Below are 25,062 nucleotides of genomic sequence, written 5' to 3'. Positions count from 1 at the left end.
TGCCTACAAGCTGAATTTATTCCATTGTAGTACTGCTAGGAGGGAGGTGGCATGTAAGGGGAGCAGCACAATTTCTGGGCGTTTGGTTATTTACCACCCACTGGCTGCCCATGGCCATGTAATCCCTATGGACATTTGCACTCACTATCAGACCCTCCCCACCCAAAACACATCCTCCGAGGATCTCTTTGAGCTATTTTATCAAGCAGTAACCTCAAATTTTGGCCTGTCAGTGTTGTTTCTAAACTGTCTTCTGAGAGCTAATGGATTGGTTCCAGTTGTAAATGTGTTACTTGTGCAATAATGTCTTAAGCTAGTGTGCCTGTAGCCACTTGATTTAAATGCTGCATGCGTGTCCATGCACTAAAGTCCTGTCGAAAACAAGCCATGTCAAAGCTGCGTATATGTATTGGGCATTTGCCAGGCACTGCTATCATATGCCTATGCATTTGAAGCATTTCCCAGCTGTTGCCATCTTACGGCCAGGCGGTGCCACTATGGCAGCGCCTGACATGCCTACACAAAAGCCAAAACCTTTCCTAACTTTTGGAGGTAAGTGAAGCCTATTGCGTGACTTACCTTAGTAAGCTAATTTATTTTGGTGGCTCTGCTCCCTAAAACTCTGCTGTTTTTAGCTGCACATATACCCTTCTGTGAAGTACATTAGATACTTTTAAACTGTTTTCTTTTTTCTAGTCTTGTGCACTTTTGCATTTTTCTACGTAATGCCTTTCGAGTTCCATATACTCCAAAATTGTTGTGCCACAAGATTTTCACGTATACCTTTGCCATCTTTTAGTCTGATCGTCTTCCTGCCCTGGAGTGGCTGTATATTCCATATATGTTAAGCCTTTTCCCAGGGAAAGCCCTAGCTTTTATAGGGAAAGAGTCCGTATGTGTGGCTGGATGTGGGGGCTGGGTCTGTCTGGACCCAGTCCACATTTGTGCCGCAGTGTTGGACACCTGCCAAGTTTCAATGGTGCCGATCTTTACCATTGGTGGGCTGGAGGCAACTCCAACCCGGATTCTGGATTAAAAGGGGGACGCCTTCAGCCATTCTTCAGATCATCGTTGGAGCCAAGACCCCTACAAAGGAGAGAAGCCCACCAAAGACCCAGACTTCTTTGTTGAAGCTTGCCAGCAGTACTTCCTTCACTTAGCCAGCGAAGCCCTGCCTCTTTACAGATTGCTTGAAGTCCTTAATCAGTGCTTCGACATCTGGTAACAATCAGTCCCCATCGCAGCTGCAAGACCCAGCTGTTGGAATGGGTTGGAAAAGTCCAATGCGCCTCCTATGGGTTAGCCAAATGTTGTCCTGGACTACTTTTCTGCACCAATCACCATTCAGAATTAAACGCTGGCCCAGCCTCCTTGTGATTGGCCAAGCTCTAGTTCATCAGAGCCAACCAGGAGATGACAGGCGAGAGCCGGCCCCCCGACAAAGCCCACGCTAAAACCCCTGTCTGGCTGGGCATTCTTTCACTCATTGGAATGACTAGAATCATCAGGCTACTATCTGCCCAAGGCAGCAGGACAGACGCTCATCCTGGCAGCATTATAGGTAAGCCCTGAAGGGCTTGTATCTTTCATATGCATTTTTCATTATTGAAGCGACACATGCTGTCATTTTTTTTTCATCTCCCTGATTGCAGCGCAAACCGTTGGTTGTGCTCCCCACCTCCCTTCAACTTCGAGTGCCCCCTTTAAGGTGCTTAGCCCATTTGGGCTGTGTGGTGCAAGCGGCCATTTACCTCATCATGGCCGCCGCCGCCTCCTCTTCGACTACCAGAGTGCTCTGATGCAGGCCCTGCCTCCTTTGTGATTGGCCAATCTCGATTTCCTCAAGGACACTCGGGGAGCTGGCAGACGAGAGCCCCTCCTTCCCCCATCAAGGCCCACTTTAAGGTCCCTGTCTGGCCTGTCCGGCCTAGATGGCCATAACCACCGGTCCTCGCGTCGCCTGTCCTGCTCCATGCTGATCTTTACCGCTGCTAAGCTTGGCTGACAATAGGGTGAGCGCTGCCTCTATTCATCTTTTATGGCCCTGTTTGTGCTCTTTTGTACCAGCAGGCCAGCACCAATGTGCCACTCTTCTCCTCCTCGGCCTCATGGATACTATCTTGACTGCTTTTCCTTTCAAAAATCTTCATCTGCTTTACAGCTGCAACTTAATTCCTTGAGTCCTCACTATGCCTCCTAAACTCCTGTACCCCTTCAGCTTACTGATATATATTTTTATTTGTATTTTTTTTAACTCACGAACTCTAGGGCATCTTTTTCTGTACTAAATGATTTTTGAATTCAGGCACCTTTACTTGCTCTGCTTGCCTGTGACTGTGTTGTAATTCTAATCAGCTAACCTGGTGAGTTCTGTTGTGCACGGTGTAGTGCTGTCCCTCTCTCTCCCCTGTACACCCTGCTTCCCTATGGTGTTTTCCATCTCTATCTACTATGCTTTTCCATCACCTATCCTCCCTCCCTCCCTCTCCAAGTTTGGAAGGAAGAAATAAAAGAAATCTCTCCGGGTCGCCAACCATGGTCTGCCCATAACCGACACCTACGCTGATTCTTCTTCCGGGCTGAATATTACTGACATTCTCTGTCGTTCCTTCTCCTGACCTTTGAACTCCCCATATGGTTTGTCCTTTCTCCTTATGGTACCATATGGGGAGTGCTCATGGCACACTTCTCATCATCCAGGTGCATCAATGTCTATCTTAATGGCACTATCATGGCTCTCAGCCTAACCTCCTTCTTGACGGGCTCCTACAATCTTTATTCAACTACCCCCATCACCCAACCTCCCCCTTGTGGTGGTACATTGTCCCTGTGCTCCCCCTTGGAAAACATTTAAAGGAGGTAACCAGCTTCACTTAGCTACACTCAATTCTCGCTCTGCTGCCAAACACTGCTGACATCTGTTTCTTCCTTTTAAGACCTTGTCGTCCTTTCTCTCACTGAGATGTGCTTCAAGGCCAGCTCTGTAACTGCTTTTGACACTCCCCTCCAATCTCAGGCCCTCCTGCTCTGTGGGCGGAGTGGCCCTGATTTCCCCCCCCTCCCCCCGAGTGCTTTTGGCCACCATCATTCCCACTCAATCCTACTCCTTTGAAAGCTTTGTCTGTGTGCTATCTGTCTACCCTACGCTCTCCCCAACTCGCCACTATCTAAAGGCCCCCAGGTCATACCCCCTCTTCTTCTCGCAATGGGCAGACCTCTCCTCCTCTCTCCTGGCTTCCCCCCCAAAACTTCTCTTTCTTGGCGACTTCAACCTCCACCTTGACTCTCCAGATGTGGCCACTGTGCTCTTTCACAACCTTTGTGACTCTTTCCCTCACTATTCTTCCCTCTGACCCAACTCACTCTGCCAGGCACACCTCATCTTACCTGACATCCCTCTCTCCAACCCCCTCACTAGTTCCCTCTCCTGGTCTCACCACTCTCTCCTCTCCTTGCACCTTGTGCTCCCCGGCTCCCTTACGATGCCTTTGCCTGAACTGCCAGTCTCCTCAGTCATTTGACCGATGAAGCGTGTTTCAGTCGCTACATTTGCGGTTAACTTCGTCCCTCCTCCCGTCCCTGCCTTTGACTCTCCTACCGACTCTGCCTTGGCTAACCTTTTTCTCTCCATCTCTAACACTTTGGACATCCTTGCCCCTGTCATAAGGATCTGCATGAAGCCTGCCTTCAAATGCAACTCCTGTTATGACTCTGACCTGGCAGCTTTGAAAAGTGGCAGGCCTAAAGTATACCCTCTGAAAAACTGCCCTTCCACCTGCTCTAAAGACAGTATCGCCTCAACATCCGCTCCAAGAAGAGGGCCCATGTCCAAGCCTGCATCATGGGGCCCACCAATAACACGGCTGAACTTGTCAAAATATGCAAAGAACATGCCAATCCTACTGCAGTTTACTCCTCTCCTCCTCCCTCGCAGGCCCTCTGCACTGCACTTGCCTCCCACTTCTCCACCAAAACCCAGGACAACCTGTCCATACTGTCCTCTACTCCCCCCCATGCCCCCACCCCCTTCTCTTGTTTGTTTATTTATAGCACGCACCAGACCCGAAGGTATCCGGGCGAGTGTGCAAGAATACTTTAAGCTTACAGGTTACAGTTACACATTTCAAGTAAGTACAGTATACATTGGCAGCAAGGAGGCGATTACCCTGCAAGTTTGTCTACGGAATTATATACAGAGTTATATACACAAGTATTTGTACAGCATAGGTGTATACGCAGTATACATTGACAGTCAAAAAGCAGGGTGGCGTGAGGCATAAGTGGTCTTGAGGTCAGATAGTTATAAGTCGTTTTCTTTGAGCCATTTGATACAGTTGAGTCTGAAGTGTGGATAGGATTGGTCAGACCTTGGAGAGGAAGGGAGGGAGTTCCACAATTGGGCTGCTTTGACTGGGAAGCTGTTGCCTCCGGCAGTGCTCAGTTTAAATGGGGGAATAATTAGTTGGTTGGTATATGCTTCTCTAATGGGTCTATGGGTCTTCTCTAATGTCTCCCTCGCCCCCCCCATCATGTCCCCCATACTCTCCTTCTCTCCCATTGCACCTGAAGAGGTCTCTAGAGTTGTCCGCTCTATGAAAGTCTACTGTAAAAAGATGCTCCCCTGTTCCTCCAGATCTATTAAGGACAACATCTCCTCTATCGCCCCTTCCTTGACTGACCTCTGTAACCATTCTTTTGCCACTGGCTCTTCCCACAATCCCTCAAGCACTCTTTTGAGCACCCTAAAAAAGCCATCTGCAGACACCTCATGCCTGGCTAACAATCACCCTATTTCTATCACCCCTTTCTTGGGCAAACTCATGGAGAAGTTGATCAACTGCTCTCCTGAGCACCTGTGAAGACCAGCTCTCAAACCTGGATTCTAACTCTCCTTCTTTTGAGACCTCCCGGATCTTTCCTCTTCCTTTGTCACAGTTAACCATGCCATCCTCCTAAATCGTCTGTGATAACCTAGGCATCACAGACCGGGCACTAGCATGGTTGATCTCCTTCCTTTTAAACAGACCCTCCCTAGTGCAATTGGCCCTTTCTCCTCCTCGACCTCACTCTCTAACTGTGGCATTGTCATGATCTCTGCTTCCAAAAGGTCAGGGTTTTCCCAACTCCCTTGGAAGCAGATCCATAACCCAGGTTCCGAGTGCCAACCAGTCCCTATTGGGACCTTTTGGACCCAGTCCTGGCGCCAGTGGCACCAGGCTCATAAATATGCCCAGACCCAGCGCTGGAAGCGCCGGGCTCATAATGCTTGGGTGGACTTACCTGTAGCAGACCATGCTGCTTACTTGCCTGCCAGTTGAGTCTCTGATCCTCTTCTGTTTGGAACTACTTTTCCTGTTGGGTGGGGCAGGAGCCACTCCCTAGATTCAGAACACTGGAACTCTTCTGGAAAGCAGGAACTCTTTTCTTACCTAGGCGTGGCTGTGGAAGGAGACTGCTAAGCACTACAGGAGGCTATTTAAACCACACCCGATGGATGAATCTTGCTTTGCGTTATTCTGCATCCTCAGCAGCAGAACGCTCATCGTGTCTTCTGCATCTGATCCTGGGCCTAAGGAAAAAGGCTTACCATTCTGAATCCAGTCTTCAGCAACACCTATAAAGACAAGAAAGAACAGGTTAGCATTACGGTCTTCAGTGACAGCTCTTCACTTACCTGGTCCATTGGCTGTCACCAACGCCTCGCGCTGCATTCCGGCATCTAAAAGACAAAGGCTTACCTACTCTTCGTGCGCTCCGGAGGTCTTCACACTGCATTCCGGCATCTGAACGACAAAAGCTTACCAACTCTTCGCACGCTCCGGAGGCCTTCGGCGCTGCATCCCGCATCTGAAAGACAAAACAAGGTGCGTTTAAAGACATTGGGGAACTTTAATACTCACGTGCCATTGCTCCTTTCCACATCTAACCCAGTGGGTATTCCGGCAGCCTGCAGCCGCCCCGAACTTGTACCTGCAAAATAAAAAGACAGTTAGAGCGCATCGTGAAGCAGGCAACAAGCGCTTACTTACGTGCTTCCAGGCGCTTCTATTCATCACACGGGCTCCATCTTCAACTCACTTCAGCCCGCCATCCGCCATCGTCGGAACCCTGCAAAACAAGAGACATCATTACTAAAGACTTTAAAGACATAAGAATTACTCGAAACTTACCGTTCGTGCAGTAAACGACGGACAGCAGTCCTCTGAAGTCAAGAGGCCTGCTCCCCTTATCCAGTGAAGAAACTGGTTACAGCACCCTGCCTCGAGGCAGATGGAGAGCACGGCGTTCACTTACCTAAGGTGAGAGCGTTAACCTTTGGGGTTCTACAGGAGAAGAGAAAGGGAAGAAGAGAGAGACATTCAATAACCCAGTTCATTAATCCCACATTTTCTATCTGCAGACATCTTACCCTTCGAGCCAGACATACATTGCACAGAGGTCCAGCCCAAAGAGCCAGCCGTGTGTTACACATCACCTTTGAAGATACGGTATACGCCCAGTCAAGACCGGCGCCTCTACGGGAATCAGGTGAGCGTTACAGGCATCCCTTAGGGCTCTATCCTATCACCGTGGCTCTTTAACATCTACCTTGCCCATCTGGCCCACTGGATCTCCACCTACTCTCTCCACTTCCAGGGTTTTGCTGGCAACACACTGCTCTCCTTTCAAGCTCCCATCCTCTATCTCCCCTCCTTCCTCTCTCATGCCTAACTGCTATTCAGGTGTGGTGCTCTGCTAACAATCTCTGCCTAAATGCCAGTAAGACAGAGATCCTTCTCATTGGGACACCTGCGCCCCGTTTCTCCCCTCCACCCCCAAACTCGCTGGCCGCCTTGCTTGTGCCCCCTCCCCTCACCCTTTTGTGAGGCTAAAAACCTTGGGTTTATATTTGACTCCTCCCAGTCCTTCTCTCCACACATTACTGACCTTGCGAAGAAGTCCAACTTTCAGCTCCACCTCCCTTTCCTCACTTCCCCCAGAAACTCAACGTCTCCAGAGCTCTGGCCCTCTCTAGGCTTGACTACTGCAACAGTCTACCTCTCTCCTCCCTTTGCCCTCTTGAACTAATCCAGAATAGGGCTTGCAAGACTTATCCTTTGCCTCAAGCCTAGGCACCTCATCTCTCTGTCCTAAAATCTCTCCACTGGCCCCAGATGACCACAAGAATCAAATGCAATTCCCTTTGCATCATCCACATGGTGGTTTAGGACCTCTCTACATCCAGCTTTCTCTCCTTAAATACCTCCCTGCTAGAGTACTTCAGCCCTCTAGCTCCAACTCTTTGCAGGTCAGATGTTTCTCCAAGCAGAGAGTGGGAGGTAGAGCCCTCTCTTTTTGGCTGGATCCTGCCTCTGGAACAGCCTCCCCCCGTCCCCTCAGACTTTAGCCAGACCTAGGTTCTGTAAACTTCTCAATACTTTCCTTTTAATCCTCCTCCTCTCCTTTTTAATCCTCCTTCTCCACTCTTCCCCTCCTGTGCTAATATCCCTCTGCTGCTTTCACTGGTGCCTGGTCCCTTATGAGTCTTACTGGGGCCAGCCCTTCTTCCAACAGTCTCCCCAGCATCCCTTACCAGCACTTGCTCTCATGCACCCTTCCTTGGACAAGACTGATTCTGGTCCACCTCATTCTTTGCACTGTCCCCCACCCCCCTTAGTTCGCCTTGCCCCTGTAGCTCCCACCAGCACTTGCTCAGCCCCTTAGTTCCCCCATCCTCTGCACCACCCCCTCCCATCCCTGGCCATTTTACTCCTCCCTCCCCTGCACTTTTGTTCTCTGCACTTGCATGGTAAGAATTTCACAAGGCCTAGTAAGACTGTTTTTTCAGTTTTTCTTCCCTATTTACCACCCCCCTTTTCTTGTGGCGCCTGGAAACACTTGTGTATAGCTGGCATACAAATGTCCAATAAATAAACCTGGGGACTTGGCAGATCCTGAGCTTATGGAACAAGAAGTATTTACCTGAAGTTGCAGCTCTCAACCACAAAGAAGGGCTTAGAGGGCCAGTTTCTTGGTTTCCGCCTTAAGTCACCTTCTGCCATTTTCTTTCATTGGCTATCGCTGTTTGCTTCCTGCATAGCATCCTGGTAGTCCTCTAGGTTTGCCAGAGTCGTGGTCCAGTACTAGGTGTTTCCTGGGTGTCCAGCTGTTAAGGGTCCATACATACATGGAACCGATACATGGGGGCACAGAACTGCGAACTAGCCAGACCGAAAAACCCTGATGCCTGAAGTGACCTCTGCACCTGAGGCATCTGGATGTACTTCAACAGAACAAAGGCACACATCCAGATTGCCCAGCAAATTCAGGAATTCCTACGGATGTACCTGAGTAAATCTGAGCACGGGGATGGGGGTCGAGTAAATATACCTGTCCCTCGCCCTCAGGTCTTCATAGGGTTGTTTCGGTGGGCAATCCTGGGCTTGCCTCTTCCTTGCCTAACTTTCAACTGTGGTGTTCTTGTCAGGTAACCTCCTTTGGATCACCCCTAATGTGGTTGGATTCGGAGAACGTCTGTTAAGAACTTTACTTCTGTGCTTTTGTACTTATAACACTTGCAAAACTACCTGTTGGCTTAAGCCAAAGCTTGTTCAACTTCCTAAAGAGACTCCTAGCCTCCTGAAAAGACTTATTGGGACCTGTGACCTTAATGGAACTAGGTCCACTTTGTTCTAGCTATCGAAGGACTTTTTAATGATAGTATCTTATTTCTAAGGTGTTGTATCGGGTGTGGTATCGCCTTTATTTTCAGCCTATTAGTTCTCTATTGGTTACTTATCTGGTTCTATTTTTTTTTTTATTAACTTGATTTACTAGACTTGCAGAATTCTGAAAACTGTTTCTAAATGTACTTCCAAGGTGAATGTGTATATAATAGTAGTGAATGCTTTAGTGTGTTACTTACATATGGTTTTTCATTGCTAACCATTTTCGGAAGGCTTCAGTGAATTACTGACTGCATTTTTGTATATTCTGCCTACCTTGTATTAAGAGTGATCTGTGTATGCTTAACTGACCCATTCACCACTCGCATGTCTAAGCCTTGCTGTTTATACACACTACCAAGATATGAGAAAATAATTTTTACTCAAATGCGCCAACTTTGAAGGGTAAATTTGTTACGGTGAGTCTTCAGATTATAGATCCAATTTACAATTGAGAAAAAGGAAAGGGAAAAAAGCTTCATTACTAATAATTTGTTGTGTTTTCATAATGCTTTAATTTTTAGTTACCATCACATGTACAATTCCGTTATTGTTTGTTCAGAATTTTTTCCATTTAGAATTTTTTCACTCCAAGTGTTATCTTCACACTTAATTGTTTGATGAGCAAAAATTCTCAAAGAAAAAATACCACTTTTTTCCACTTAATTGTTGTTATTCCCACTCACTCGGCACGTGTTTCCCCATTAGTCACAGCATGGCACGTGTTTCCCCATTAGTCACAGCATTATGAAACACAACAAATAATTAGTAATGAAGCTTTTTTTCTTTCCTTTTTTTCAATTGTAAATTGGATCTATAATCTGAAGACTCACCGTAACAAATTTAACCTTCAAAGTTGGCGCATTTGAGTACAAATTATTTTCTCATCTCAATTTATTTTCAAATTATAACTGTGTAGCAGCCACACAAGGATTTGAGAAGTACTGTAAGAGGATTCAATTCAACACTACAGCTAAGTCAATGCCTAGTCTGGGATACTGAATGGAAACCCTTATTGATATATCTTTATGTCCAGTTCATGCGTTCTGGATGACTACCCCTATATAACACCCCTCTCTTGGAATCCCCCTGACCCCACTGAGCCAAGAAGTAGTTCTGTTTTGCAAGTTTAAAGGTTTATTTAATAATGTAAACAATATAGATATATATCACACTTTATAATAAATTAATCATTGGATATCACACTTAATCTGATCAGTAATCAATAATGGATAGTCTGGCACTAGCACACTTGTGAATAGGAACAGAAGAATAAGGTGGTAGAGAATACTTTATATAAGTTCAGATGGATGTAATGTTGAATGAAAAATGCAATACAGAAAATACTCAATATGATTTCAACAAAACAATGTAATCACTTTTCTCTGGCAATCCCCTCCCCCCTTTATGCAATGCAAGGAAATGGAAGGAAAGCACACAGTTCTCAGAAATGCAATCAAATGTAATTCAGTTCACCCCAGCAAGCTTAGACTACAGAAGTTTACAACACAGGCCCAAAATGCTTTTATATGTGCTGCCAATGAAGTGAAAAATACGCTAAAATGCTTTTAATTCCCTCTAGAGGTTCAGGGTGAGTGGTATCTAGTTAATTTTGGTCCAGGCTCACTCTAGCAATGATTCAGGGATGGTTCTTAAGAGGCAAACGAATCTTTAGCAAGGAAAGCAAAAAAACTTCTGTTTTCACACGTGGAGAAATTTGCAAATCGCGGTAAATTCGCAAGTGCGTTTTTCGCGATTACAGAGGAACTACAAGGAGTAGCACTATCGTTTTGGGGTCCTAGGACAGCCTAAGATCTCAGCTTCCAGATGAAAGTTACTGCAAGTCTCTAGGACAAACGGTCACAGAGATATGAGCGATTAAATAAAGGTAGTTTTTCGGATTTGGAATGTTAAAATTCAAAGTGACAAGTGACAGTTTTGCAAAATGACAAGGTACAACTTCTAGGAGACAGTTCTGGTTAGATTAAAATAGATTGAATTATATTATTTTAACTAAGAGATTGGTTCTACACAGTTCTGCTAGGTACTCACAATATATTTTTGAAATAAATGGGCCTCGCCACGGATCTGGTCAGGTTTTAGACTGGACTCTGGTCTGGTCTCGGCACTTCACAGTGATCTGGGTCAGCTCTCTGGTTCTGCTAACAGTGGTCTGGGTCAGCTCTCTGGTTCTGCTAACAGTGGTCTGGGTCAGCTCTGCTCTGCCTCTGGTTCTGGATATTGATAGATTTGAAGTCTGGATCTCTGGATGTGGATAGATTGAAGTCTCTATGTTGGCTCTCTGAAGGTTGATGGAGGTAAAGTATGGATTTTCCCGGCAGAGCGTCCCGCAGCAAATGGATTTGACGGTCCCTATCTGTCCTGACTGTCTGCTTTTATGTGTTTTGAAAATGGGTGTGTGTGCAGCATCACTAGGCTCTACCCCTCTCCACTTCTCATTGGCCACTTCATCCTCTTGCCCTTGATTGGGGGAATGAAATGAAGTGTCATCATGATGAGGTCTGTTTATGGTACAGAGAACCCACCCCTGTCAAATTACACACAATCTATATTTTGACCCAAAAGACATATTTGCACAGGTACACATTTGTTTTAAATTACATGCACCCATCATGCATTACAGGAGGTATACCCTGTCCAAATCTGCTCTTCCTGGGAGCTTGCATTCAGAAATGGCAACCTATTTCACTTTTTGGTCAAGTTACCAATATCAGATTCTTACTCACATTTACCCAAATGTGTGCAAGGCATGCAGGCATTAATTGATGATGTATCAGACTTTTCACATGCATACATTTTAAGTAATACCCTCTTAACTGCTAGTTTGCCCCCAGATCATGCCACCGGTTCTAAAAACCTCTTAAAATGTGGGCAGAAAAATCACAAGAATTATGGTATCATTTAAATAATTATGACAAGTCCGTACTATGAGTTATTCATCTTTTTCTAAAACCATATTCTGGCTACAGGGGTGTGTCTTTTCAGGTCACATGGTACAGAAACCAGTCTTTCCACTTTCTTCAAGCTCAGCCTCTGTCTCCAGTTTCTCCCCCTCCCAGTTTCTGCCAAGAGGAAGCCATTTTTATTAACCCTGCAATAAACCATCTGCCTGGGCCCTGGAAGGCCCATTGTTCAAGAGGAAGCCATTTATGGCCACTTCCATAAACCCTCTGCCTGGGTCCTATGTTTAGCCTCTAGCAGTCCCTTGGTAATTCAATCAGAGAGGTGTCATATCCCTTTTGGGGGGAGCAGCAAAAGGCAGGTAGGCCTGGGAACACAGCTGCTGTGCAAGTCTCAACTCCTGTCGGGGGTAGCTGGTGGGCAGAATTCAGTTCCTTAAGCCAGGCCCCAGCTAATGTCACTTTTTGTTACCCAGTTTAAGTCAAGACAATGTTTACATATGCAGCTAGAATGCTGATTCTAAGTTCAAAACTATGACATTTAAACAATTGCAACCTATGTGACACTCAAAAGTAGGTCACTCATTTCTTTTAAACATTTAGATTTTTAGTGTCTTTCAGTCCAAATTTACTTAAACTGCTGAAATCCACAGCTCAGCCAGTCTTCTTGTAAACCTTCAAGTCACTTCAGAATATAACTTTACATTGTATCCACCTCTCAGTAAGTCTTTCTTTGGCATGCTTTGGGTTCATTTATTCAGTTTTACACAGTCTGGTGGTTTTAAAACGCCGGCTTTCTGATAGTGGTGAGTACTGGTAATGCAACCATTTTTGGGATTTAAGAAAATGAATTCCCCACAATTCTAGGTTGCTTTTGGCAATCAGCATTGCCATTCCCAATGATTTCAGACTACTGTGTGGGTAGTCCAATGGTGGTTTTAGGCAGTGCCCTTCTGTGCACATAACATCGGCATAAATGAGTGGCAGCCTATTCTTCATGCACTTCCCTGTGCATTTTCTGGGAAGCTCTGGCCATCATGATGTTTTCCATGTCAGTACTGTACAGTTTTTGAGGTAGGGCTTGGATGCATGGATAAAAAAATCCCACAGTACTCATGCAGACAACACCAAAATGTACAGAACATAACACTTTATAGAGAGCTGTCGCCAGGGAATAGCTTTAACTGGTTGCAATTCTTCTTCATTACACTACCAAGATAGTTTAGCTAAACATTGGTGTTTGTTGCTGTTCATCAGAACAGGAAGACCTTTTAGAATCTGTCCACAAGGCTAATTATGAAATTCCATCTTAACAATGACCCTCTACCTGTGACATTCCAAGCACCACCATCTCTCCTATCTCTTTCTCTCCCTTTAATGGTGGCACACGGTTGGAGGTCCTCTTGTCCTCCTTTCACTCACTTAAGACCATCAATGTCTATCTGAATGGCACCGTCTTAGTCCAGGACCCTCAGCCCAATCTCCTCCTGTTCGATAGGCGTCTCCTGCGTCTTATCAACATCACAACTTCATTCCTTCTCCCGCTACTCCTACCAGCACATCTTTGGTTCCTCTGCCTCCTCCTTACGCCGCTTCTCTGGCACCTTCCTCCTACTCTCCGGCTACTATGCCACCTCCGGCTACCACCTCTGCCCACTCTTGGGCCCCTCTACCACTTCCGCTGAGTGCACCTCAAGCCTGCACCCCACCCCGGAAGTCTTTCAAATGTGGCAATATGCTCCACATCGCTACTCTCAACTCTCGCTCTGCTGTCACACTCCTCTTGCATCTGCCATCTCCTCAAAGAACTTGACCTAGATGCCCTCGCTTTCACCTATACATGGTTCACGGACAGCTCTGACACTCTCCTCCCAGATGGCTACAAGATCCTCTCCGAGCCCAGAATCAACCAATCCGGAGGTGGAGTAGCTCTGAAAGATCTGCAAACAGTGGGTCGCTCCTTCTGGCATTCCTATGCAGGCCTACTCCTCCTTTGAATGCATGGTCTGTGGGCTCACTATCTCTCCTGACCTCTCTGACTGGGGCCACCATCTACAGGCCACCGGGCCAGGCTGCCCTCCTCCTTTCAGAGCGGGCTGACCTCTCCTCTTCTCTCCTTGCCTCTACATCTCAACTTCTCCTCGGAAAACTCAGCATAAACCTAGATGCTTCTAATCCCTCCTCTGGGCTCTTTCACAACCTGTGCAACACTCTCTCTCCATCCTACCTTCTGGTCCGGCACACTCTGCCAGACACACCGTGGATGTTCTCATCTCCTCTGACATCCCCCTCTCTAACCCTCTCATCACTCCTCTCTCTTGGACTGACCACTTTCTGCTTTCCTCTCACCTGAAACTCTGCCCCTCAGGCAAAGCCTGCCCTAGCATTGCCACCTACCTTCTCAGTCATTCGGCCCATGTCAGTGGATACATTTGCCTCTACTTTCTCTGCTCATACCCCTATGGCTGACTCACTGACCCATCCCTCTCTAACCTGTATCTTTCCATCTCCAACACTCTGGGCATCATAACCCCTGTGATGAGAATCCAACTGAAGCCTACCTCCAAGTGAAACTCTTGGTATGACCGCGACCTCGCCGCCCTGAAACGCAAGTGGAGGGCTTTGGGTGCATCCTCTGAAAACCTGGCCTGCCACCTGCTCCAAAGGCAATACAGACTCTCTGGCCTGTCCAAGAAGAGAGTCCACATACAAGCCTGTGTCTCTGCGGCCTCTAACAACACAGCCAAACTCTTTAAAATCTGCAAGGAGCTGGCCAATCCTTCTGTAGTCTCCACCTCTCCAGTTCCCTCCCAGGCCCTCTGCACGGCTCTGGCTTCTCACTTCGCCACTAAAATACTGGACATCCTGTCCTTGCTCTCCCTTTACCTCTCATGGCCCCCCTTTGGCTGCCTCTCCCTCTCCTCCTCCTTTCTCCTCTTTCTATCTGAAAACACATGATGATGTTTCTAGACAAGTCCGATCTATGAAAGTATCGTCCAAACCGGTGCTCCCCTGCTCCTCCAGAACCATCAAGGACCACATTGACGCCCTCGCTCTAGCATTGGACAATTTCTGCAATCACTTGTTCGCCACTGGATCTTTCCCCTCTCTCCACAGGCACTCCCTTGTGCACCCCCTCCTAAAAAAGCATTCTGCGATCCTACCTGCCTGGCAAACTATCGCCTGATCTTTATCGCTCCTTTCCTGGGCAAATGCCTGGATAAACTGGTCATCTCCCAGCTTACTCTCCACACTGGATCTGTTGGTTGTCTCCATGACCATAGTTTGACATCAGAGCAGCCAGGGGCATAACTGCTCTCCTGAACACCCGTGAAGATCTACTATCTAAGCTTGACTCGAGCCTTCCTTCTGTCCTCATCCTACTTGACCTTTCCTCTGCTTTTGACACGGGAAACCACTCAATCCTGATCACTCGTCTCCCTCAGAACCTGGGCATCATGGATCAGGCCCTGGAGTAGTTGACCTCCTTCCTCCTGGAGCGACCCTCCCAGGTGTTCTGGGGAAGAGGAAATCGCTGATGGGCCCATAGGTCAGCGCTCACCCTGCAGAACTTGTAAGACAAGATAGCTGCACCATGTGAGGACAGGGGGTGCAGGATTCACTTACTCCAACACAACTCAATAATGAGGACTCAGTAAGTTGGCAAAGGGAAGTCCGTTTAATGACAATTACATCAAACAGAAACAAATGGAAATCAGCAGCATTGCGATCACCTGTCTCGCTCCGACTTCCTCTAACTTCAGTCGAACAGCAATTCTTATAGGCAAAAATCGTCACCACTGACGTCCAATTTCTATAAAAAATCATCATGCAATATAATTGGTTAGGAATGGTAACTTGAGTATAGGTGTTATATCTGTATATGATAATAGGGCATGCGGATTGGATAGCTCTTATCGGGTGGGTGTCTACGCCCATCCCTCTACATTACGTGTGATAGACGTGACTACAACTACGACGTCCTATTGGTTACAATATCTATAGGACTCCAGATAATTTGGTTCATTGTGATTGGGCAGGTTACACCATAAATTTCCACTTTTAATTAGCAGCATGCAGAATGGACACCCCTGTGCGTGGTGCCCCAGGTTTCACCCTGCCTCCCTTACATCAATCAGCGTTTTAGGGCGACGTGTCAATTAATTGGCTAGGGATGGCCTTGAAACTGTAGTCTGTTATCGGGAAAAGTTATGGCATCCTCGGGTCCTGGATGACATCAGGCGATGGTACTTCTTCGCGCCTGGCTGGTCACGTGTTAGTTCACCATGAATCTGCTCCAGTTTCCAGTTTTTAGTGCATTTAATTCTGTGTCAGCCGAGCCACCTGCATGGACCCCCCCTTATCTTGACCTTCATGATGCAGGCTGGTATGCTCTGAAGCTGGAGTCTTGTGAGCTGACGCTCTCCTCCCCTTCCCTGGTTGACCTTGCTTTCCTAGGCATGAGCCGCTCTTTGTTGAGTTTCGATTCCGCTCCTTCTCTTGCCTTTGGCTGGGTTTCGAAACTTGGCCTGTCAGGCCTCTGGCCGCCTGGGTACATTTCTGATTTTACAAAATGGAGTCACACTTGTATAATGTGCCTTATTGAGGTAGATATATGGTTGGCGCTTGTCGCTCTATCGTCTACTAAGCATTGCAAGCAGTATCGATTTCTTAGCATCTTGCGTTCCAAGCCTATTTACACACGTTTAACAGGACGGTTGCTTCCATCTTGTCTCGTAGCACTGTTTCCTCTCATTGTAACATTGTCTCCTCTGTGTCTATTCCATTCATTTTCGTAGTTACTCGCACTGGCGTGTTATCTTCGATAGCTGCTTTTGTTCATTCACGGGTCTGTTCAGGTCCTTGTGTCAATTCCACTGGTCTTCCATTAAGGCTTTTGGGGTCTCTTCGTGGACCGTGTAGGTACTCCTCATTTCATATCAGCGGCTGATATGGCTGTCTGATAGGGTACCGTGCTGCCCAGGGTTGTCTGGTTATGGGTGCTTCAACCGGTATGGATCTTCTGATGTATACTGGGCAGAGTCCCAGTGCAGCTCTTTGTAGGTTCATTTGCTCTTCATACGTCACATACCTTGGCGAGTACGCTCCTGGTACCTGAAAATGAGAGGAAAGGGTGCAGGCCATGTCTGGGACCTCCTGTACACAGGTCCAACTTGGGTCCTTTTGCTCCACCACACCTCTCTCCATATGTGGTGTTCCCCAGGGCTCTACCCTCTCACCCTGGCTCTTCAATGTCTACTTGGCCCCTTTCGCCCACCTGATCTCTACATTCTCCTCTAACTTTTTGTTATGCGGATGACACTCAGCTCTCTTTCAGGCTCCCTTCAGCCGCCTCTCCTCTCTCTCCTGCACATTCTCTGCCTTAATGCTAGTAAAACGGAGATCCCTCACATTGGGAACCCTGCCCCCGCTTTCCCTCTCGCACTCTGGCCATCCTCCTTGGGTCCTCGTACTTTGCCTTCCCGTGAGGCAAAGAATATTGGTGTCATCTTCGACTTCACTCTCTCCTTCTCTCCTCACGGACCTTGCTAACAAGGCCCACTATCAGCTGCACCTCCTAGGAGGTATTCTTATTTTTCTCACTTTCCCCAGATGCTCACTGTCTGCAGAGCCCTGGTTCTCTCTAGGCTGGACTACTGCAACAGACTCTTTCTCAATCTGCCTTACTCTACTCTCCGCCCTCTAATCCAGAACAGGACTGCAAGACTTATTTATTTTATTTTTTTATTATTTGTGTTGGGTGTACAAGCACCTTTACACACATACACAACCGTAGACAATCATAAAAACAATTTACAGATAATAAAAAAAGGAACTGCAAGACTTGTACTTTGCCTCAAGCCCACGGACCGTACCTCTCCATCCCTGAAATCTCTTCACTGGCTCCCGGTGGCTGCATGGATCAAGTTCAAGACCCTCTGCATCGTCCACAAGGCTTACAGGGGGTGGGGCCTATACTACATCCAACTCTCACTTCCCAAATACCTTCCTTCTGGAGCCCTTCGCTCAGCTACCTCCAACTCTCTGAGGGTCAGTCGCTTCTCCAGGCAGAGAGTAGGGGAGTAGATCGCTCTCCTCTGCAGGTGCCTCCCTCTGGAACGCCCTCCCGGCCCCTCTCAAACTTGAGGCGGACCACTGGAAGTTCCAGAAGCAGCTCAAGACCTTCCTTTTCTCCTGTTTATCTCTCTTCCCTACCGGTCTGCGGTGTCGACTGGTTGCTTGGGTACCCTTAGTCTCACTGGGTACCAGGCTCCTCCATGGTCAGTCTTTCCTGCACTGCCTTCGGGCCTACTGCGCACTTGGCGCTGTAACTGTAACCTCTACAGTCCCCTGCCTCCTTGAACTTGCCCAGAGCCGCGCTGCCCTAGCTGCACTTACTTCAAGCATGCTGCCCTGATTGCACCTCCCCCTTCCCTCTACCTGGCACTTCCCCCCCCTGCACTTTGCTTTGTCGCACTTGCACAATCTGAATGACACATGGCCTAGTAAGATCGTTTGTCTTGTCCTCCCACTGTCTTCCTTCCCCTGTCTTGTCGTTCCTAGAAACACTTGTGTACAGGCGTGTTATAAATGACCTATATCATATCATATCACCAGCATTTACTCTTGGCCTGCGCCTGATAAGACAACAGCCGCCCCAGGTGATCAACTGTGCATTGCAGCCACTAGGTTCATGTGATTTGGCAGTTTCTCTGCCTGTTACCCTCTACTCCTTCCCACCCCTCTGAACCCCCAGCCCCCAAGTTGTCCAAGGCACCACCAGGCATCTTGACAAGTTTGAGGTCCCTAGGAATATGACACTGATAGTGGCTTCTATGCTCAATAAGTTATGAAGTAGGAAGAATCCCTGCCCATGACCCTCCTAGCACGGTGTCCGGCCAAAGGGTCAACTGAAAAGGATTGAATGACAAAAGGGTTGAGTGAAAAGGACCGAAAACGAAAAGGTCGATTTCTTTTTTTTTTTTTTTATGTATATTTTTTTTTTTCGATTTCGTATAGATAAAAAAAGTGGTTTTTACACCAAAAACGACCCTCAAATTAGACCCTTTTTTTCGGTCCTTTTGACTCGCCCCTTTTGTCATGAGATCCTTTTAACTCGAACCTTTGACCTTTAACCTCCTAGCACCACAAACTTGTTGTCCTCGACCTGTGCCTAATTAAACTGCCGGGAACCCACGTGACTGAGCACACTGCTTCCGTTGCACCAGGGTGTCCTCACTCTGGCAGCCTAGTGATCAGTGCATTGGAAAAAAGGCTCTACCCGTTGGCCTGTTGGCTCAACTCACCCTTTGTTTGGACCAGTACAAGATAGCACTTATGTACAGCTCCAAAAGACTTAACTGACAACAGGGCCACACCACAAGCAAGTACTGGACTCCCACCTCTATCCTTGGCTGGTTTGGACCCTACCGTCTCTGCCTGGAAGGTTTCCTGGCTTCCTTTGTTTCAAAACCTTTTGTTGGTTCTGGGCTCCCTTCATCCTTATGGTCCTTGGTTCTAGGTGCCTTTTCCTGTTCCCTCCCTTGCATGTTGAAGATCTCTCAAAACCCGACGGCTTCCTTTCCCATCACCATTCCTGCCTGGCGTGTCACGCTTTCCATACCCATGTTAGATTTCAAACTGAAAGCTTTGACTCTCTCCCAAATGGTTGTTACCCCTCTTTCTCCTCATCCTCTTTGTATTATAAAGCACCCATTGTTGGGGTTGCTACCATCCTGTTTTTTATTTCTTCTAAAGTATGGTGTTTTTGTTCAAAGCCCCCTTCTTTATCCAGTAAACCATGAATGCAAAACACAAAAATCAACCAGTACCTACAATAAGGATACCAGCATATCTTTGTTTCTTAATATCAGCTTGGTTATCGTGATCTGCTATGACATAATTTACTAGTCCAACCAGGTTTAAAGGAAGACTGAAACATACTCTAATTTAGCAGTAGCTGAGCAGTATTTTCTTGATTATATCAAACTTTGCATTTCTTGCTCATTGCTACATTTTGCAGTCGCAATAGGATCATTTGTGGAAGTTGATACTGTATTCATATCGAACTAATAAGGTATTGATTTTTGTGCACGTTCACCCCAATATGTTTTTTCTTTATTTTCCCGATTATTTTGAAAAGGTGCACTTGTGTCTTTGACGAACTATGATCGATATTGTAGATGGGAATTTACAATAGCACCAAGTAGGATGTCAAAAGCACATTCATGGCTGTTTTCTTTAACATTTTGAAAAATGAGCAATGAGCCTTTGTTAATTTTTGTAGGCGTCTTAGTTAACTTGCCAGTTAAGCTAAGTGACCAAGGTCATTGCTTGCACAATGAAGTATACTCGTCTGACAGAACCTAATCATGGTTCTCATCTGTGCAGTGGTGTAACGAAATCGCTGTCAACGTCCCCTTGCCCACAAAATACAATGAAGCCCCCGATATTCTTGTCAAACAGAGAAATGCACTGCATTTGGGACAATGTGGGCCACACTCTGTAGAGTGGGCTCACCTGAACTGAAAGGGTGAAGAGGTATTTTACATCCTAACATCTGTTGCAATGACACCCCACTACATACATTTTTCATGAAGATATTGCAGAACAAATATTAAAACGTATTTTAAATCTCAATCTGTTTGTTCATCTTGCATTGCGTTGGGCAGTTCAGTGATTTACCCTATTGGCAATTATTTCTCGCAAATGTGTTTTTTATTTGGTTAAGCCAATTTAATTTTTACCCCTAGGTTTCCTTTGTATCCAAAAGGAGGAGAAAAATTGCAGTTTGACTATGGAGTCTTTCTTCTCAACAAAAATATAGCACAGGTATTTGAGATTTGATTCTTAAAATTATTAGAATTGCACTTCTTTTTGTTGACCTAGAAATATCACTGCAGATTTAGTGGTCTGGCTTCCTGTTTTGCCATTAAGAAAAAAAACTATTGGAATGAGTGTGTAGTACTTAAGAAAATATGGATTTGCGTTGTTTTACCAGTGCACATTTTTTTAAAAATAATTTTCTACCAGGAAATTACTATGAAAAACCTCAGACATATAGGGGGCAGGGGATGGGTAGACAAAATCTACGTCGACAAAGGGACATGGAAACGAAAATGGAGTATGCTACGTTCCCCAAATGTTCATGTGAATTTCCAAGTTGCAAGTTCCCTTGTTGCTGCGTTTAGAAAAATTGAGGTTATGATGACCAGCAGAGCCAAGATTTATGCAGGCAATCTACTCACAATTTTGGGCATTGGGACCACAATTGCCTTCCTGCCGATTTACAACACTGCTTCTTTGTTAAGTATGTTCATCAGTATTCCTATGGTGCGGTCATCTGGAAAACCTGGATTCAATTCGTTTTGGCAAGTGTATTTTTTTTGGAGACGTTCGTTTACCCTCTGAAACCATCTTTTCTTTTCTATCTTGCAATTCCTCTTTACTCTCGTTATTATATATATATATATATATATTTCTGATGTTTGTTAATCTGCTTAGAATCACATGCTGTGCATAGGTCCGACATCCAGTGGTCACTGCGGAGTATTGCATTTTGTTTTTCGTAGTCGAAAAGGGGACGTCGACAAGGCGTGTCTGTAACACTATCCCTATAGTGACGTGCGTTGTACCCACAATCCTTCACGCGTCGAGGTCCCTCAGATTGTTTTTTTCCGCCCAGCTTATGGTCGCCTTACGCGGAGCTCCTAGAGAGACATTGCTAAACAATTACTACGGACCTCGGTCCTTAATATATACTTATTGTTAAATGGCTTTCCCATAGTACATGTGCATTTTAGTTGCTATCATTGGCACAATTAACTCCTTCAAATGGTTTCATAGTTCATCATGTGTGCACAGTTGGGAACAAATGTTTATTTGCGCTTAAAAATACTTGGTGTGAAAGATTATTACTTTAACTCCAACCGTTTTTTTTTAATGAATACCAGAAATCCCATGGTTTAAGGAGTCCTGGGGTTTGTTCTAGAGGGATTCCTCTGCCCTTTTGCTCCCTTGCTAGTTTTTTTTTAATGTTTTGTTTTCACTTTTTGTTATTACCTTAATGCAATTTTGGTAACTTTTGCAGCAATATGCTGAATATTTCAAAAGCCACGGTAGGGGTTTGTTATCACAAGATAATGCATGCCTTCCAAGTTGGGGAGGTGAGGGGTGGGGGTTTATCCTAAACTAGTCTTATTTAAGGCTGTCGTGTAGCTGTTTTCAAGTTGGAAACCTTTTGACAGTTTCAGAAATACATAATTACCGTCACCTTCCAATTAAAATGCTCGCTTTCATATCTCACCGATGCTGGGTACATATGTGCATCAGTGCTCTGTGTGTCACTTGTGTTGCTGCGGAGGTCTGCAGACAACTCACAATTTGACTTTGGGGGCCCCTTCACCATATCCTTATTTCTCCACCCCCAAACCTACTGCTCCAAATTGCCACTCGCAATGGGCTGCCATAATTGATTTGTTTTACACTGTAGCTCTGTGCATAAGAACCAAATGTTGCACTGAAGTGTGGTATTACTTACAGGGTGTAGTTTCTTTAAGAAAGATAGGCAAAAAAGCTACTTAACCACTGACAACATCAAAACATGGAGCAAATGTAAACTCTTGGGTCCTCCCAAGCAACTCAATTAAGAAGATGACTGTCACTGCTGCCACAGCGTCATGTTCCATTTACTGCTGGACACTTCTTGAAGTCAAAGCTGCACATGTGTGCACTGGGTGGAGTGAGTTTGCTCTTGCATACCTTTCTCAATCAGCAGGATGACCGAAGTGTAAATTCCATCTGTTTGGTCCACTGCGTCTTAGCATTGTTCCCTGTGGCGCGAGAATACGAGGTCTCTGCATCCTCACACACATCTTCTCTGCAGTCAGGGAAACCAAGGGTGTCGGCACTAGCAGGAAATGAATTACTTGTTTGTACTTTTTTCATTTTAGGGACATGGTCTGGGATGGATGCTGAAAGCGCTGAAATGCAGGCCAGCAGAATAGTAATGCCCTGGAGAGACAGCTGAGGCTTGGCCTTGGTAAGCGAGCCAGAGGGGCAGGAGTCTTGACAGGTGCCTCCTAACTAGATCAGCCCACACCCTACTTGCAATCTCTGCCAGGCACTCGAGAAAACCATGGAGCACATGCAACTTCAGATATGGTTTTGGCTTGTCTGGCTGCATCAGTTAGTTGCTGCTGGTGTCCCTAGGTTTGGCGAGCATGGGCCCACTGCTGCATCATGCTTGATGTTTGTTTGTTTGTTGGCCCTGATTGAAGGTAGTTTGTCATCCTGTGCAGAGGAAACATGTGCCTGGATAATTTGGGATGGATTTCTTTTTTGTGGGCACAAAAGATAATCTATTGGATACCTTTTTGAAGCTTTATATATATCACTATTTGGAATACATAATGCAAACCTGCCAATACATAAGAGGTCAGTTATTCAAGGAACCTGCTGAAGAACCCTGTACCTAATTGTGGTTCACAGGTGCCAATACCAGCAGATAGTAGCATGGACCTTTCACTTGCTGTTATTCCACCATGTCTGGCTTGAACTATCATTTCAAAGGATTGCATTCTCCCACAGATTCCTAATTTTGATAGATTATCCCCTCAGTTCCAGTTGCTTGGAAAAATGTGCTTGGAAAAATGTGACTGGGGGGCTGTTGTGCGTCTAGCCATAGTCTACTCGAGATCTCCAAAACTTGATGGCATGTAAGACGCTTCACCACCATACATAACTCAGTTCCTTTTTTCCCCATGCTCAGCATGCTGTTTCTGCCACACGACTCGAAATTATTTTGAAATGTCTTCTACGCCAGTATGTTGAGTCCCAAGCCTTTGGGATTCAATCGCTGTAGGGACTGCTACTTGAAAATGTCAGTCACTGCACCTGTACAGCATTGTTGTGTGGCGTCTCTGGGTGGAGCATGATACCGAGCAATGCAGTGCCTGTCAATGAACCCTGACGTCCCTGAGAGAGTCCTCAGCCAAACTGGCGCTAGGGAGGCCCTCTTTGAAACCACTTGCTAAATCACCCACCATATCCTCAGGTGCCGACACCGAATGGCCTACTGAAGAGAATAGACTGGTGCAATATATGAAGGCAAAAAGTCAGAGCTCGCTCGTGCAGTGAATTTCATCACTTTTCCATCACATCTTCCTTCAAAAAGCACAGGTGTCACTCCAAATCTTCACAGGACAGGGGTAACCCGTACCGGGTAAGGTTGGGAATTCCTAGGTAGGAATGGAAAGAGTTTAAGCAGCAAATGCTGCAGTTCTTTAAGAAGGCTGCGGCATGTACGGCTGCGGCCTCCATGCTGCCCCCAACAGCACCAACAGTGGCTCTTCCTGGAGTTTCCCTCGCCCAGGTTTCTAAGACTGCTCATACGCCATTGAGCTGGACCTCCTCCAAGCCAAACACCATCTCAGCGCCAATGCCACTTTTTCACTGACGTGCTGAGTGCTAAAACAGGGTCCGCCACTTTAGCGCAGACACCGGACCGAAGCTGCGTTCAGGTTGGAAGTTAGTTGAGGCGATGAGAATTCCTTTATATGCGTTTGAAAATGTTCTCCCTTCTTCACGGACCAAATGGTGCGATACCCTGCAAATAATTGCTTTATCCCCTACTAACGGGCCATATGTTGGCATAATATCTGAAAACTGTACAGGATCTTCAACAGGCTGGGCATTACTTTGGGTTATAAAAACCCAGACCCACTGCCCACCATAATGCCTAATGTTATCTTGTGGAGATTTCAGGTTCCACACTTGGCCAAATTGTGTGGTCTTGCTCAAGTCACTATCTTCCTTCTTTTTCCACTTATTGTTGTATTATCCTTGTAAAATCAAATTAAGTAGGAAGAAGCTAGTTATATGCTGGTGACCAAAAGGAAACTTGAGACATTTCACTACACGGATCAAGTGCCCTACTCCCCATCACCACGCGTCCTATTTGTAACAAATGTACTGCTTACTTTTGCACAGTCTTACAAAACAGTGCTCAAAATATATCTTCATGGTCAGCAGGCACAAAACCCATTGACTGCCTACTTGATTTACTAATGCTCTTCTGCGTATTACCTTCATTTAGAATGTCTCATTGTAATTATGCGGTTTACTGCCTATTTCTGAAAGAATAGGGCAGACTCTGTATCTGACACTACCAGTGGCGTTATTTTGAGGACAAAGATGATGAAAAAGTACCATATGTGACAGTATTTGATGATGATCCTCATTACCATCAGATGTGACCTGTCTATTATGAAGTTGGCAATCGGAGCAATGCAAGCAACAATGTCGACTTTAAATCGAAGCATCTCTTCATTTAGTGGCGTTTTTAAAGTAAAGACTGGCACGTTACTTTTTTTGGTCAAATTTGCAGCGTGATACCACTTGCCACTTATATTTATTTTTTTATAGTGCACCAGTTT

At 46.0% G+C, this 25,062-nt stretch overlaps 1 protein-coding gene across 1 annotated transcript in view; it reads left to right on the top strand.

The window, feature by feature from the left end:
* Positions 1–25,062, top strand: part of UVRAG (UV radiation resistance associated) — a 727,264-nt gene that overhangs the window by 560,353 nt on the left and 141,849 nt on the right. The window contains exon 13 of the mRNA XM_069640056.1: positions 20,380–20,458. Coding sequence (XP_069496157.1) covers positions 20,380–20,458 — 79 coding nt within the window. The remainder of the gene's footprint in view (positions 1–20,379; positions 20,459–25,062) is intronic.

Source organism: Ambystoma mexicanum, chromosome 7q (genome assembly GCF_040938575.1).
Source record: "Ambystoma mexicanum isolate Mex_15411 chromosome 7q, UKY_AmexF1_1, whole genome shotgun sequence".
In the NCBI taxonomy this organism is placed as follows: Eukaryota; Metazoa; Chordata; class Amphibia; order Caudata; family Ambystomatidae; genus Ambystoma; species Ambystoma mexicanum.
This window is presented reverse-complemented; position numbering and strand designations above follow the sequence as displayed.